The 17,081-nt window shown below is 38.8% G+C and overlaps 1 protein-coding gene across 2 annotated transcripts in view; it reads left to right on the top strand.

Moving 5' to 3' along the window:
• WDR76 (WD repeat domain 76) overlaps positions 1–17,081 on the top strand; it is a gene marked incomplete at its 5' end in the record, with an annotated part of 70,737 nt that extends 53,656 nt beyond the window's left edge. For both annotated transcript variants that reach the window (XM_079700526.1, XM_079700525.1), the window contains 5 exons: positions 2,802–2,960; positions 7,870–8,087; positions 8,682–8,834; positions 10,432–10,485; positions 16,805–17,081. In XM_079700526.1, coding sequence (XP_079556652.1) covers positions 2,802–2,960; positions 7,870–8,087; positions 8,682–8,834; positions 10,432–10,485; positions 16,805–17,060 — 840 coding nt within the window. In that variant the 3' untranslated portion in view covers positions 17,061–17,081. The remainder of the gene's footprint in view (positions 1–2,801; positions 2,961–7,869; positions 8,088–8,681; positions 8,835–10,431; positions 10,486–16,804) is intronic.

Raw genomic sequence — 17,081 nt, 5'->3', positions numbered from 1 at the left:
ATTTCTTCTTCATTTGTTAAGTCTGGTGGGTTTTTATCTTGCTCCTTCTTCTTTTGTGTGTTTTTCTGTCTTCTCATGTTGCTTATCTTACTCTTTGGGGTCTCCTTTTTGCAGGCTACAGGTTCGTAGTTCCCGTTGTTTTTGGTGGCTGTCCCCAGTGGCTAAAGGTGGTTCAGTGGGTTGTGTAGGCTTCCTGGTGGAGGGGACTAGTACCAGTGTTCTGGTGGATGAGGCTGGATCTTGCCTGCCTGGTGTCCAGGTCCACGTCTGGTGATGTGTTTGGGGGTGTCTGTGGACTTATTATGCTTTTAGGCAGCCTCTTTGCTAATGGGTGGGGTTGTGTTCCCGTCTTGCTAGTTGTTTGGCATAGGGTGTGCAGCACTGTAGCTTGCTGGTCGTTGAGTGAAGCTGGGTGCTGGTGTTGAGATGGAGATCTCTGGTAGATTTTCGCTGTTTGATATTATGTGGAGCTGGGAGGTGTCTTGTGGACCAGTGTTCTGAAGTTGGCTCTCCCACCTCAGAGGCACAGCACTGACTCCTGGCTGCAGCACCAAGAGCCTTTCATCCACACAGCTCAGAATAAAAGGGATAAAAAGTAGAAAGAAAGAAAGGATAAAATTAAATAAAGTAAGATAAAATAAAGTTATTAAAATAAAAAATAATTATTAAGAAAAAAATTATTTTAAAGTAAAGAAAAAAAAAAACGGACGGATAGAACCCTAGGACAAATGGTGAAAGCAAAGCTATGCAGACAAAATCTCACACAGAAGAATACACATACACACTCAGAAGAAGAGGCCAATGGGAAAAAATAATAAATCTTGCTCTCAAAGTCCACCTCCTCAATTTGGGATGATTCGTTGTCTATTCATATATTCCACAGATACAGGGTACCATCAAGTTGATTGTGGAGATTTAATCCGCTGCTCCTGAGGCTGCTGGGAGAGATTTCCCTTTCTTCTCTTTGTTCGCACAGCTCCCGGGGCTCAGCTTTGGATTTGGCCCTGCCTCTGCGTGTAGGTTGCCAGAGGGCGTCTGTTCTTCGCTCAGAGAGGACGGGGTTAAAGGAGCAGCTGCTTCGGGGGCCCTGGCTCACTCACGCCGGCTGGAGGGAGGGGTGCGGATGCGGGGTGAGCCTGCAGCGGCAGAGGCCGGCGGGACGTTGCACCAGCCTGAGGCGCGCCGTGCGTTTTCCCGGGGAAGTTGTCCCTAGATCACGGGACCCTGGCAGTGGTGGGCTGCACAGGCTCCCGGGAGGGGAAGTGTGGATAGTGACCTGTGCTCGCACACAGGCTTCTTGGTGGTGGCAGCAGCAGCCTTAGCGTCTCGCGCCCGTCTCTGGAGCTCCTTTATGCAGCGCTCTTAATCCCCTCTCCTCACGCACCAGGAAACAAAGAGGAAAGAAAAAGTCTCTTGCCTCTTCGGCAGGTCCAGACTTTTCCCCGGACTCCCTCCCGGCTAGCTGTGGCGCACTAGCCCCATTCAGGCTGTGTTCACGCATCCAACCCCAGTCCTCTCCCTGGGATCGACCGAAGCCCGAGCCTCAGCTCCCAGCCCCGCCTGTCCCGGCGGGTGAGCAGACAAGCCTCTCGGGCTGGTGAGTGCGGGTCGGCACCGATCCTCTGTGAGGGAATGTCTCCGCTTTGCCCTCCGCACCCCTGTTGCTGTGCACTCCTCCGTGGCTCCGAAGCTTCCCCCCTCCGCCACCCGCAGTCTCCGCCCGCGAAGGGGCTTCCTAAGTGTGTGGAAACCTTTCCTCCTTCACGGCTCCCTCCCACTGGTGCAGGTCCCGTCCCTATTCTTTTGTCTCTGTTTATTCTTTTTTCTTTTTTTTTTTTTTTTTTTTTTTTTTTGCATTACACGGGCTTCTCACTGCTGTGGCCTCTCCCGTTGCGGAGCACAGGCTGTGGACGCGCAGGCCCAGCAGCCATGGCTCACGGGCCCAGCCGCTCCGTGGCATGCGGGATCCTCCCAGACCGGGGCACGAACCCGTGTCCCCTGCACCGGCAGGCGGACTCTCAACCACTGCGCCACCAGGGAAGCCCTATTCTTTTTTCTTTTGCCTTACCCAGGTACGTGGGGAGTTTCTTGCCTTTTGGGAGGTCTGAGGTCTTCTGCCAGCGTTCAGTAGGTGTTCTGTAGGAGTTGTTCCACGTGTAGATGTATTTCTGGTGTATCTGTGGGGAGGAAGGTGATCTCCGCGTCTTACTCTTCTGCCATCTTCCCCCTCTCTCGGCAGGTAGATTCGTAACCACTGCGCCACCAGGGAAGTCCCTCAAGTACATGCATTTTTCATGGGGCATTTAGGGGATAAAATATTTTTAAAACTATCATTTTGTGCCAGGACCAAACACCTTATGAAAATTGAGCTGAGAATGACATACTTGTATAGAAGCACACCTAGCAAGCAAAGTGGAAGTGGTATTGATAGAAGTTTAGGTAGTAAGGAATTATTCTGCATGTGAAATAAAAGTAAATTTCCCATTTCCTGAGAATTTCATGAACTGAAGTCATTATAAGCAGTAATTTTTTCCCTCTGTATTATGAAAAACTAGTTGGCTAGTTGCAAAAAGCTGGAAACTATTAAAATAAATGTGACAATTTTGTTGGATTGAAAATTAGGAAAAAGTAACTTTGTGAGTGTCTGAAGTTTCTAGTTCTGACTTTCTGAGTGGGAAGGTGGGTACAGTTATAGACTAAGACTGAATATAATACAATCAGTTTAATGACATAATGGCGTAGAAAATATTACTGCTTTTCACCAGTTTTTGTCTCTCTCCCCACCCCCAACTCTATCCTAGACTCACCAACCTAAAGAAGATGGAGTTTATATTTTTCAACCCCATAGTCAACCAGTTAGCTGTCTTTACTTCTCGCCTGCCAATCCAGCTCACCTGCTGTCACTGAGCTATGATGGCACATTACGCTGTGGGGATTTTTCCAGAGCTGTTTTTGAAGAGGTAAATGTTAATGTGTTTACATATGGACCTCAGGTGATATTCTGGATTCCTTATGAAATGCCACATGAATGTTTATTATACCATCAAACTGGGTGAGATGGTGTAGAATAGGGACTTTAGAACTACACTGCCTAAATTCAAATCCCATCTGTTACTATTTGTGTGACCTTGGCAAGTTGCTTAACCTCTTTGTGCTTCAATTTCCTTAGTTTTGAAGTGGAATGGTAATAGTATCTACCTTATAGGATTGTCATGAGGATTAAATGAGTTAATGTAGATAAAGCATTTACTTAAAACAGCCTGGTACATAGTAAGTTTTTGCTCTTATTTTTTATTTTTGCAGAAAGCTTTTAAATAAAATAACTTATTCTTCTATTTTAAGGCTTAAAACTTGTCCTCTTTTATTCAGGAAAAAATATTAGAATATTATTTTACTTTTGTTCATTATTTCTAGCCTTGGCAGATATGAATTTTATCGGGATGAGTCTTAGATGTGACAAAAAAGACTAGAGAAATTCATCACATAACAGTTCTATAATACATTGTCCAAAACTTTTGGCCAGTAATGTAACACAGAAACTATAAAATTTGTTTTTTTGTCTTCTAGCTAAGCTTTATCATCTCTTATATGCCATGTATAGCTGATGGTAGAGAGATTAGCTCAGCTGTTTTTATCCAGTGAAGTTAGAATGAAAAACTGCCATTCGATGTCATATAATTGTGCTCTGGCAAGAAATGAACACCTAAGTGCTTTCATTCAGAACATCTTAGGCCAGGTTTATTCATAACCACCTGTTGAGGATAAGGTCTTTTCCTGGGCTAGTCTAACCCCTGCAAGGTAAGATTAAGTTGAAGTTTAAGAATAGTTGAAAGATGTTGGTCTCATACTCGTGACTGTCCTCCCTCCCAGAGATAGTCTACCAAGTTAACCAGACTACTTACCCCTTGGAGGTTTTCAAATTGGTTTGATCTCTGGTTGGGTAGGCCAGAAGCTTCCAAAGGCCTGAGGAATCCTCACAATATTGGATCCCAGTGATTACATTTTGTTCTACTACTTAAATATCTACTACTTAATGTTACAACAAACATATTTCAAGTGAGCTTTCAGATTTACTTAACCATATCAGATTTCCTCATTAAGAGAATTCCTACAAACTCTTTTTTTATATGGATTTTAATCTTTGTGAAATTTAGGATGGTTTAGATGTAGGTTTTCATTCTTTAGCTTATTTTGAATGGGACTTTTAAAGTTTTTAGAGGTCCTCAGTATAAGAGCATTTTATTTGTGATAGACAATGAAGAAAACAGGGTATCATCACTGATTATGGCTTACCATCATAAATATTAATTGATGATCTAATTTTATGCCTTAATTTTCTTATGTAAGCCAGTACTCAAAGTTAACGCATTCTGTCTTTGTAATTATTCTAATATTCTATGTATAGATGATTCATAATTACTTATAAAAGAGTTTTTAACTAATTATTTTAATAGCTATAGTATAATACGTAACTGCTTTTGTTCTTCACTGAACTCCTAAAATGATCTTTCTTATAGTTGGGAAGGCTTTTTCTCTCTTCTTGAAAGCTAATAGTTTTTGGGTTTTCTTTTAAAAATGAGGATGTTTAATTTCTTTTAAGCCTGTTTTTAACCATATGAAAAAAAGACTTTTCAAGACTGTTAATGTATTGCTGGTCAGACTTGATTTCCTAATTACTGACAATTAGAAGAAACACAGTTTCTTTTTTTACTGGTGTCTTTGCTTTTTTTTTCTTTCAATTTCTATTTTTACCTTTTTAAAAACAGGTTTTTAAGAGCAACATTGATATTTAAAATCCTTAGTGGAAATGGATGGGCTATTAATCATGGATTAAATGAAATAATTTTTGTGAAAAGTCCTCTTTAAACTGTTTAGTGGTAGCACTTTGGTTATTAATGCATACCATATAGTTATGTATGCAAGTCACATTCTGTTTTGTATTTGTTTATATGCTTACAGGAAGGTTGGAGTTTGAAATTTGAAGGTACATCTATGTTTTATCAGCCACTTAATAATAACTGATTGTACTTATTTTTTAATACAACTTTGTTGAGATATATAATTCACATACCATTCGATTCACCCATTTAAAGTGTAAAGTCCAGTGGTTTTTAGTGTATTTATAGGGTTGTGAAACTGTTACCACAATCTAATTTTAGAATACGTATCACCTCCAAAAGAAACCCCTTGCTTATCAAGTATTCCCAATTGCCCCTTTCGCCCTAGAAAACCACTAATCTACTTTCTGTCTCTACATATTTGCCTGTTCTGGACATTTCATATAAAAGGAATCATACAGTTTATAGTCTTTTGTGACTGGCTTCTATACTTATCAAAATGTTTTCAAGGTTCATTCATGTTGTAGAATGTGTCAGTACTTCATTCTTTTTAATGGCTGAATAGTATTCCCTTGTGTGGCTGTACCACATTTTACACATCCATTCATTAGTTGATGAACAATTGGGTTGTTTCCATTTTTAACTATTACGAATAATGCCATTATGAACACTCATGCACAAGTTTTGTGTGCTTTCATTTCTCTTGGGTATATACGTAGGAGTGTAATTGCTGGGTCATGTGGTAACTCTATGTTTTACATTCTGATGAACTGCCAAGCTGTTTCCCAAACCGGCTTCACTGTTGTACATACTCATCAGCAATATGTGAGGGTTCCCATTTTTCCACATCTTTTCCAACACTTGTTGTTAGTGGTGAGTATAGCCAACCTCGTGGGTATGAAGTGGTATCTCATTGTGGTTTTGATTTGCGTTTCCCTAATGATTAATTATGCTGAGCATGTTCATCTGCTTATTGGCCATTTGTAATTATTTAGAGAAATTTGGATCTTTTGCCTATTTTTTAATTGGGTTATCTGTGTTTTCAGTATTGAGTTGTAAGAGTTATACACTTATTTTTTTAAAAGTCAGGTTTATTGAGGTATACAGTACATATTGTAAAATTTACCTTTGTTAGGTGTGCAGTTTTATAAGTTTTGGCAAATTGTATATACCTGTTTAACCACCACTGCAATCAAGACATAAAAAATTTCCATCACTCGGAAAAATTACCTCATGACCCTTTGTAGTCAGTCCTCTCCCCCTTCCTGAAGCCCCTGGCAACCACTGATGTGATTACTGTCCCTATAATTTTGCCTGTTCTAGAATGTCAAGTAAATGGAATCAAATGGTGTGTAGCTTTTTGTGTCTGGCTTTATTTACCTAGCATAATGTTTTTAAGATTCATCCATGATATTGCATGTATCAGTAATTTGCTTCTGATACTACTGATTGAACAATTACCTTGTGTTAGGTACTAACCTGAGTGTGCTTTATATATATTAAGCCTAATAACACCCTATGAAATAGGTAATGTTCTCCCCATTTAACAGTTGAAAAAACTGAGGTAAAGAGGTTTATTAGCTTGCTGAAGGGCATAAATGGCAGAACTAGAATTTGCACTTGAGTCTCTCTGACTCCAAATCCCCTGCACTTAACTATTTTAATATAATGACTGAATACTTCAAGTTTCATTTGTGTATATTAGGCTTTTTTTGGTATAGGGGTTGGGATACCTTTGGTGTATTAATTTGTTAATCTCAGTTTATAGTAATACTTGTTATTAAAACTAAAAGTCAGTAGCAATTCATGATTCAGTGATAAGAATTGTGGTAATTCTCTCTTACTTGAGTACTGACACGTTCTACAACATTTATTTTTTATTCCTTATATGTGTGAGCCCTGAGCCCAAAGTAATAATATTGTGGATTGTAAGTGATTAAAAAGTTATAACAATAATACCTGCTCATGATAAAATATTTACAGTAGGGGACTTCTGTGGTGGTCCAGTGATTAAGAATCCGCCTTCCAATGCAGGGGATGTGGGTTTGATCCCTGGTCGGGCAACTAAGATCCCACACGCCGCAGGGCAACTAAACCTGCACGCCGCAACTAGAGAGAAGCCCGCAACGAAGACCCAGTGCAACCAAAAAAACCCCACAAACTTACAGTAAATAGGGTGTGCAAACTAAATCTGCCCTTTCCCCATTCCCACTCTCCCGAAGTAACCTTTGTATTTTTTGTGTATGCTTCCAGAAAGTACACATATACTTACAAGCATATAGATACAGATTTTTTTCTTTGTGCTAATGGGTTCACACTATATACATACTTTGTTGCAACTTGCTTTTTTCATTTACTAGTATATCTTGGACAGTTAATAGCACAAATCTACCTCATTCTTTTTTAGCGTTGCATGGTATTTCAAAGTAGAGATGTACCATCATGATTTAACCAGATCTTTTTTGGTGGACATTTAGGTTGCTTTTTATTGCTGTTATAAGCAGTCTGGCAGCAAGCATCCTTATATATATCTTAGTGAAATTACTGGGTCAAAGGGTATGTATAAGCATTAAATATTTTGATAGATGTGTCCTGATTGCTGTAAAAATTTTGTATCTATTTACACTTCCACCAAGAGTAGGTGAGCATTCAAGCCATATACCTTGGACTTAGTTGGCAAAGTTACTTGGTATATTAAGGTATTTCAACCGGGTAAGATTCAGATTCAGTCCATTTCCTAGTAAGTTTCACAGGGTAGCTCTGCATCTGAGGTTTATTGGATTTAAGAGATTTGGGATGTAGCCCTGACATGGGTGGATGGGCTGTTTGATTGCAGTCTCACAGCTGATCAGTGCCTTAGTTTCCATCTAAGGGGATTACCATTTTGCCCTATGCTTCTTGTGGGGATCAAGGGAGGATAAATGAGGTTATTTGGGTTAAGTGTTTTGTTACTCTTTTAACAAAGAATTTATGCATTGGCTTTCTTTAAAAAAAGAGTGTTACATAAGTTGATTGTTACTTATATCCTTAGGTATATAGAGATGAAAGAAGTAGCTTTTCCTCCTTTGACTTCTTGGCAGAAGATGCCTCCACTTTAATAGTAGGTCACTGGGATGGAAGTATGTCACTAGTGGATAGGCGGACGCCTGGAACTTCTTGTGAGAAACTTATCAATTCTTCTTTGAGCAAAATAAGAACTGTACATGTCCACCCAGTGCATAGACAGTATTTTATCACTGCGGGATTAAGGTATGTCCTTCATGAAATTTTATGATTTAGGCCTTTTAATGTTAGGAATAATGTTTTAGTTTGGTGGTCAAGGACTTCTGACTTTTTTTGTGATACCCACAGACCAAATAATTTTCCTTTCTACACTGATTGAGCATTTTTGGGTTTTTTTTTAACGTGATTTTTTTTAAATGAGAGATTCTTTTGGATTTAATAAATAGCGCAAGTGTTGAAAAAATATACATTTTTGTTTTCCTTGGCCTCATGTGTTTACTTCTAGTCTTTTGAGAAGAACGTACGTAAAAAATATAAAAGTTCCATGTAACCTATAGCTTCTTGGTCTGTGTTAACTTTTTTCTTGGATAGATTAGAAAACCAGCTAGAATCTTGTCTCTCTATACCCACCTGGTTACATATATATGCTATAATTTTGAAAAATTTTTTATTTTATACTCTATACCAGTGTTTTTAAAATTAATATAGAAGATTAGAGGGTTCTGTCTTAACTGTTCTTCAATGTAGTGAGTATTTGAGTGTCTAATTTATGTTCAGTGCTATTGTAGAGTCTTACTATGTGTACTGTGAAAACACTGAGAATTATTCCTCCTGTTACAGGGATATTCATATTTATGATGCAAGGTGCCTGAATCCCAGTAGAAGAAAGCCTTTGATTTCTTTGACTGAACACACAAAGAGCATCGCTTCTGCCTATTTTTCACCTCTTACTGGTAACAGAGTAGTAACCACATGTGCTGATTGTAAGCTGAGGTAAATTGGGAAGACAGAAATACTTGTTAAGGAATCTAGAGTCTGTAGTTACTGTGTTAAACAGTAGCTTTGTTGACTATCGCTCCTTATTATATCACTGGTGTTATTGTTTCATAGTCATGTCTAAGTTCCCAAAGATCAATGACCTGTACTTAATGGCTTTTCAGCAGTTTTGGGATCTGTAGATTTCCTTGAGATTGGCAAGGAAGGTCTGTAGCTACCCTGGAGAGTGATGTCAGTCTTTGCTTTTAGCACTGAAATCCGATGAAATCAGGCTTGTGATATCTTGGAAGGCAGATAATTTTAGCATAGGGAGAAGCTCTTACTTTGGAGATAGTGGGGTCTACCCCACAAGTGAAGTGCTGAATCGAAGTTGCAGAGCCCCAGGCCATGGGCAGGCAGAAAAGGTAGCAAAAATTGGGCTTCTATACAAACTACTGGATAAAATTTTATGGTTTTAGCTTTGATACCTTTCTATAGCTACTTCCTAAAAATGGATTTTAAAATGTAATATAAACCAATTGAACAAAAATAGAAAATAATGCCAATTAAAAAAGATGTGGAGAATGTTAATACAATCACAAAGGAAATGATTTTGTTCTCTTCTAAAATCCCTGATTTTGCTTAACATTGCAAGCAATTCTCTGTTTATGAGAGTTTTACCTTAAGTGATTTTGGAATTCGTTCATTATTCATTCAACAAGTATCTGTTAAATGTATGCTGTGGGCCAGGCTCTAGAAAGGCACCTAATTTCTGTTTAGACCCATCTATTGGGAAGAACATGGTTTATAGTGTGTGACAGGTACCCAGTTAATTTCTAGTAAAGTGTGTAAGCATTACCAGGTAATACATTAAGAGATTTAGTCACCAGACAGTGGCAGCCCAGTGTCCCCTTTCCACCCACGCAGTTTTCTTTGTCTTAAGGGCTACTTATTTGTCCCATTCCTGTTCATTTGCACTGAAGAGTTTACTCTTGTTACATTAGCTATTAGTGATTTGGCTTTCTAGTAATCTAATTAGTTAATAAGCTCTAGTGCCAAGAAATTTCAGTGGAATAGCTAGGCACAAGGAGAAGGGGGAGGTGGTGATGATTCGGTTAGTTTCTGTCTGCCAGGGTACCTAGTGGAGGCTTCTGGATTCCTCCAGTTGCCCCACAAGAACTCCTCCCCTTGGTCACTGGACAGTCTTAGTCTCGCCAGAATCTGGAAGTGACACTATCACGCCCTCAACTGATGAGTATCCCTTGATACATGCATGCTCTTTTAGGTTATTTTTGCATTTTCAGACTACATCCCTTATGTATGACCTATATTACTGTGAATCTGAATATAGAGTCTAGATTATCACTTTAGAATGTACATTTAAGTTTGGAGTAATAATGTCTAAATAAGTAATTTCCACACTAAATTATAAGCACTGAATTTTATAATATTCTTTGTAACTTTTGTAAATATATTAGCTGAGGTTTGTTAGAGGCTGATCCTATATATTTTAAGATAACAATCATATTTCATATCATGAACCAGTGAAAAGCTCAGAAAATTTTCAAGAAACAATAAAGAGTGTGCTCCTTTATTCTTGCTCTTTATTTTGTAGAATCTTTGACAGCAGCTGTATATCCTCGAAGATTCCTCTTCTCACCACCATCAGGTAGGTTTCCATGTGCCAAATAAAGTAGACCCTGGATTACTATGAGGTCTTTGTTGGAGTGCATACATTGGACATCTGATTATCAAGGAGATGTAATAGGTCTGATTTTGTATTACATTGTTCCAGTGTTCCAGGTTGCTAGTTCCTATCCTATACAGAAGGGTTCTTGCTTCCAGGTTTCCTGTTTCTGTAAAGAGGTTCAAGCTCTTTTAGTCAGTAGCTGTTCTCTGCCTCTGGGTGGTTATTTTTGGTTAAGATGTGGCTTTATTCCAACCTGAATTACTCATGTTATCCTATTGAGACTTACTTGCTGGTGAGGCTAGCTGAAGCTCTGTTTATTTGCACCTGTTTGTTCTGGGCTTGGAGGGCTTCCCCACCTTCCCACTTACTTTGTTTGGTTACCCTTTTTTTGCATCTGCTACTTTTAATGTATGTATTTTACATCAAACTTTATGCGATGCCTTCTTCCTAGACATACCTCTTTATTAGTATTTATGAAGTTGGGGACAGGGTGTGCAATGTATGTTGATTGTTGCTTCATGAGTTTTATAATCTATAGAGGCTATATTTAAGCATGTTTGTTTTCTTTTTCACAGAATTTCCCTCTTCATTTCCTTTTTCAAACTTTATTAATTCTAGTTTATTGGTTTCTAATGCATATTTTAAAAAAATTATCTAGTGTGATGATTCAGAGGTCAGTAGAGATAGGGTCATTGAGTGGCAGAGGGAAGTGTGGTTCTCCATTGTTCATATTTCTTTAGTAAGAAAGGGTTGCTAATGGTGTTACAATATAGAGAATAAAAAGGCAGTGCTTTGTTTTTTGCTTTGGAGAGCAGTAAAGAGCCCCAAATATATTAAAAAAAATTTTTTTACTTTATTTTTAGTTGTGGTTATAAACACATAAATTAACCATCTTAACTATTTATATGTATACAGTGCAATAGTGTTAGGTATATTCACATTGTTGTGCAGCAGACTTCTAGAATTTTTTTATCTTGCAAAACTGAAACTGCCCATTAAACATTTATTCCTCTTTCCCCCTTTTCCTAGACCTTGGCAACCATCTTTCTACTTTCCATTTCTATGATTTTGACTACTATAGATACTTCATATGAGTGAAATCATACAGTATTTGTCATTTTGTGACTGGTTCATTTCACTTAGCATAATGTCCTTGATGTTCATCCATATTCTAGCATGTGACAATATCTCCTCCTGTTTAGTTTAATTTTTTAAAATTAATTATTTTTTTCCCATATTTGCCCCTAGGTTCTTCATGACCATTTCTTTCTTTATTTTTTTCTTATATTCCATATATATGTGTTAGCATACGGTATTTGTTTTTCTCTCTCTGACTTACTTCACTCTGTATGACAGACTCTAGGTACGGGAATAAAGACGCAGACCTACTAGAGAATGAACTTGAGGATATGGGGAGGGGGAAGGATAAGCTGTGACAAAGTGAGAGAGTGGCATGGACATATATACACTACCAAACGTAAAATAGATAGCTAGTGGGAAGCAGCTGCATAGCACAGGGAGATTAGCTTGGTGCTTTGTGACCACCTAGAAGGGTGGGATAGGGAGGGTGGGAGGGAGGGAGATGGAAGAGGGAAGAGATATGGGAACATATGTATATGTATAACTGATTCAATTTGTTATAAAGCAGAAACTAACACACCATTGTAAAGCAATTATACTCCAATAAAGATGTTAAAAAAATTTATTTTTGGCTGCGTTGGGTCTTCGTTGCTGCGCACGGGCTTTCTCTAGTTGAGGCGAGTCGGGGCTACTCTTCATTGCGGCGCGCGGGCTTCTCATTGCAGTGGCTTCTCTTGTTGCAGAGCACGGGCTCTAGGCGCATGGGCTTCATTAGTTGTGTTACACGGGCTCAGTAGTTGTGGCTTGAGGCCTCTACAGCCTGGGCTCAGTGGTTGTGGCACATGGGCTTAGTTGCTCCGCGGCATGTGGGATCTTCCTGGATCAGGGATTGAACCCATGTCCCCTACATTGGCAGGCGGATTCTAAACCACTGCGCCACCAGGGGAGTCCCTTCCTCTTTTAAAGGTTGCATAATATTCCATTGTATGTATGTGCCACATTTTCTTTATCCATTCATCTGTTGATGGACATTTTGATTGTTTCTACATCTTGGCTATTGTGAATAATGCAGTGAACAAATGGGTGTAAAGGTATCTCTTTAAGATCCTGCTTTGAATTCTTTTGGATATATACCCAGAAGGGGGATTTTGATGGATCATCTGATAATTCTATTTTTAATTTTTTGAGGAAACTTTGTACTGTTTTTCCATAGCAGCCAAACCATTTTACATTCCAGTAGTGCACCAGGGTTCTAATTTCTCTTTATATGCATCAACATTTACTGTCTGTTCTTTTGTTAGTGATTATCCTAAGGAGGTAATATCTCGTTGTGGTTTTGATTGAATTTCTCTAATGATTAGTGATGTTAAAATCTTTTCATTTGCTTGTTGGCCATTTGTGTATCTTCGTTGGAGAACTGTCTATTCAAGTCTTTTGCCCGTTTTTGAATTGCATAATTTTTGCTGTTGTTGAGTTATAGGAATTCTTTACATATTCTGCATATTAACCCCTTATCAAATATATGATTCATGAATATTTTCTACCATTTTGTGGGTTGCCTTTTCACTCTGTTGATTGTTTCGTTTGATGCACAGAGTTTTTTTTTTTTAATATTTAAATATTTATTTATTTATTTATTTATTTATAGCTGTGTTGGGTCTTCGTTTCTGTGTGAGGGCTTTCTCTAGTTGCGGCAAGCGGGGGCCACTCTTCATTGCGGTGCGCTGGCCTCTCACTATTGTGGCCTCTCTCGTTGCGGAGCACATGCTCCAGACGCGCAGGCTCAGTAGTTGTGGCTCACAGGCCTAGTTGCTCCGCGGCATGTGGGACCTTTCCAGACCAGGGCTCGAACCCGTGTCCCCTGCATCGGCAGGCAGACTCTCAACCACTGCACCACCAGGGAAGCCCCTGATGCACAGAGTTTTTAAGTTTGATGTAGATTTGTCTGTTTTTCCTTTTGTTGCCTGTGCTTTTGGTGTTGTATTGAAGAAATCTTTGCTAAATTCAGTGTCCTGGAACTTTCCCCCTATGTTTTCTCCTCTGTTTTATTAATAGTTTTATGTCTTATGTTTAGGTCTTTAATCCACTTTGAGTTAATTTTTGTATATAATATAAGATTATTGTCCAACTTTATTCTTTTGAATGTGGATATCCAGTTCTCCCAGCACCATTTGTTGAAGAAACTGTCCTTTTCCCATTTTGTGGTCTTGGCACCCTTGTTGAATATCACTTGACCATGTACATGTACACTTATGGGATCTCTTCTGTTCTACTGGTCCTTAGTGTCTGTCTTTATCCCAGTACCACACTGTCATGATTACTGTTGCTTTGTAGTATGTTTTGAAATCCGGAAATATGAGGCCCCCAACTTGGTTCTTTTTTTTTTAATTTTTGGCTGCATTGGGTCTCCGTTGCTGTGCGTGGGCTTTTCTCTAGTTGCAGCGAGCAGGGGCTACTCTTCGTTGTGGTGTGCGGGCTTCTCATTGCAGTGGCTTCTCTTTGTTGCGAAGCCTGGACTCCAGGTGCACGGGCTTCAGTAGTTGCGGCATGCGGGCTCAGTAGTTGTGGCTGCGGGCTCTAGGGCGCAGGCTCAGTAGTTGTGGTGCATGGGCTTAGTTGCTCTGCGGCATGTGGGATCTTCCTGGACCAGGGCTTGAACGCATGGCCCCTGCGTTGGCAGGTGGATTCTTAACCACTGCGCCACCAGGGAAGTCCTGTTCTTTTTAAAGATTATTTTGACTGTTTGTAGTTCCTTGAGTTTCCATATCAATTTTAGGATTTTTTTTCAATCTCTGTAAAACATGCCATTGGGATTTTCATAGGGATTGCATTGATTGAATTCTATAGATCACTTTGGGTAGTATAGACATTTTAACAATATTAAGTCTTCCAGTCCACAACCACAATGTCTTTCCATTTATTTGTGTCTTCTTTGGTTTGCTTTAGTAATGTTTTGTAGTTTTCAGTATACATATCTTTCACATCTTTGGTTAAATGTATTCCTAAATATTTTATTCTTTTTTATGCTATTGTAAATGGGATTGTTTTCTTAATTTCCTTTCTGGATTGGTCATTCTTAGTGTGTAGAAATGCAACTGATTTTTGTGTGTTGATTTTTGTATCCTGTAAATTTGCTGAAATTGTTTAGTTTTTTTGTGTGTTTGTGGAGTCTTTAGTCCTACCCAGTTTTCTGGTCCTACCAAATTTCGAATACTATGTTGAATAGACATGGCAAGAGTAGGCATCCTTGCCTTTTACCACATCTTACAGGAAAAGCTTTCAGTTTTTCATCATTGAGTATTATGTTAGCTGTGGGCCTTTCATATATGGCCTTTATTATGTTGAGATAGTTTTTGTCTATTCCTAGTTTGTTGAGCATTTATCATGAAAGGGTATTGAATTTGTCAAATGATTGTACTGGTTGAGAGGATCTTATGATTTTTGTCCTTCATTCTGTTAATGTGGTATATTACATTAACTGAGATTTATACGTTGAACCATCCTTGCATCCCAGGTATAAATTCAACTTGGTCATGGTGTATAATCCTCTTAATGTGCTGTTGAATTTGGTTTGCTGGTATTTTGTTGTGAATTTTTACATCAATATTCATCAGGAATATTAGTCTGTAGGCTTTTTTTTTTTTTTTTCGTGTAGGTTCTTTGTCTGGCTTTGGTATCTGTGTTAGCCTCACAGAATGAATTGGGAAGTGTTCCCTCTTCTTCAATTTTTTGGAAGAGTTTGAGGAGCACTGGTGTTAATTCTTCTTTAAATGTTAGGTAGAAATCTCCAGTGAAGCCATCTGGTCCTGGGATTTTTTTGTTGGGAGGTTTTTGGTTACTATTTTAATCCCCTTACTAGTTATAGTTCTATTTAGATTTTCTATTTCTTCATGATTCAGTCTTGGTAAATTGTATGTGTCTGGGAATTTTTAAAAAATAATTTATTTATTTATTTTTTGGCTGTGTCGGGTCTTAGTTGCAGCACGTGGGATCTTCATTGAGGCATGTGGGATCTTTCGTTGAGGTGTGCGGGCTTCTCTCTAGTTGCGGCATGTGTTTTTCTTTTCTCTGGTTGTGGCGTGCAGACTCCAGATTGTGTGGGCTCTGTAGTTGTGGTGCGTGGGCTTAGTTGCCCCTCAGCATGTGGGATCTTAGTTCCCCCACCAGGGATCGAACCTGTGTCCCCTGCATTGGAAGGCAGATTCTTTACCACCGGACCACCAGGGAAGTCCTTTGTCAGGGAATTTATTCATTTTTTCTGGATTGTCCAGTTCATTGGTGTATAATTATCCATAGTATTATAATCCTTTTAATTTCTGTGACATCAGTTATAATGTCCCATTTTCATTTCTTATTTTAGTGATTTGCATTTCCTCTCTTTTTTTCCTTAATCTAGCTAAGGGCTTGTCAATTTTGTTGATCTTTTCAAAAAACCAACTCCTAGTTTATTTTTTTCTGTTGTTTTTCTATTCTGTAATTCATTTATCTCTGCTCTAATCTTTATTATTTCCTTCCTTCTGCTGTCTTTTGGTTTTGTTTGTTCTTCTTTTTCTAGTTCCTTGAGGTGTAGATTGTTGATTTTTAGATCTTTCTTCTTTTCTAATGTTTACTGCTGTAAATTTCCCTCTTACTATTGCTTTCACAGCATCCTGTAGATTTTGGTAGGTTGTGTTTTCATTTTTATTTGTCTGCAGATATCTAATTTCCCTTGTGATTTCTTCTTTGAGCTCCAGATGTATTTTTAACTTTAAGGTTGTATGGAATATAAAATGATTTCAGGGTTTGGTTATTAGGGGAATACAAATATGGGAAATAGCTGATCCTGTTAAAACAACAAAAACCTAGATTATATATTTCTTCGTTCTAGGTCTTCTTCTGTTTGCATGTGCTAAAAAAAAGGAGGGGAGTAGTCCATTGAGCTAGTAAATAGTGAACAAAAAAGGTGCCATTTCAACAGACATTTAGTGACCCTCCACTGAGCACAAACCACTATACCCAGCACTGGAGATTCAGAAATGCAGAATACATCATCTCTGTCCTGAGTTTCAGTCTTGCATGAAGGATGAGACGAGGTTGTTGGTGACGCAGTAACTTAATGAAAAGAAACTTGGCCGAGAATATCAGCATTTAGGAGCAATGCCATCTTTACTCTCTGCCCATGCTATCTGGAGTTATTTAACACTACTGTCCTTTAAAAAAAATCGTTTTTTTTCACTAGGCACAACACCATTACTGGGAGATGGCTGACCAGGTTCCAAGCTGTGTGGGACCCTAAACAAGAAGACTGTATCATAGTCGGCAGCATGGCCCATCCACGGCGAGTGGAAGTCTTCCATGAGAGAGGAAAGTGGGTGCACTCTTTTCTTGGTGGAGAATGCCTTGCCTCTGTGTGTTCCATCAACGTTATGCACCCAACTCGGTATATTTTGGCTGGAGGTAACTCCAGTGGGAGGATACATGTTTTTATGAATTAAGAAAGTTGCCGAGTTTTTGGT

This window comes from Hyperoodon ampullatus (genome assembly GCF_949752795.1).
Source record: "Hyperoodon ampullatus genome assembly, chromosome: 3".
Taxonomy (NCBI): Eukaryota; Metazoa; Chordata; class Mammalia; order Artiodactyla; family Ziphiidae; genus Hyperoodon; species Hyperoodon ampullatus.
Note: the sequence above shows the minus strand (reverse complement) of the source record. Positions and strands in the feature narration are given on the sequence as shown.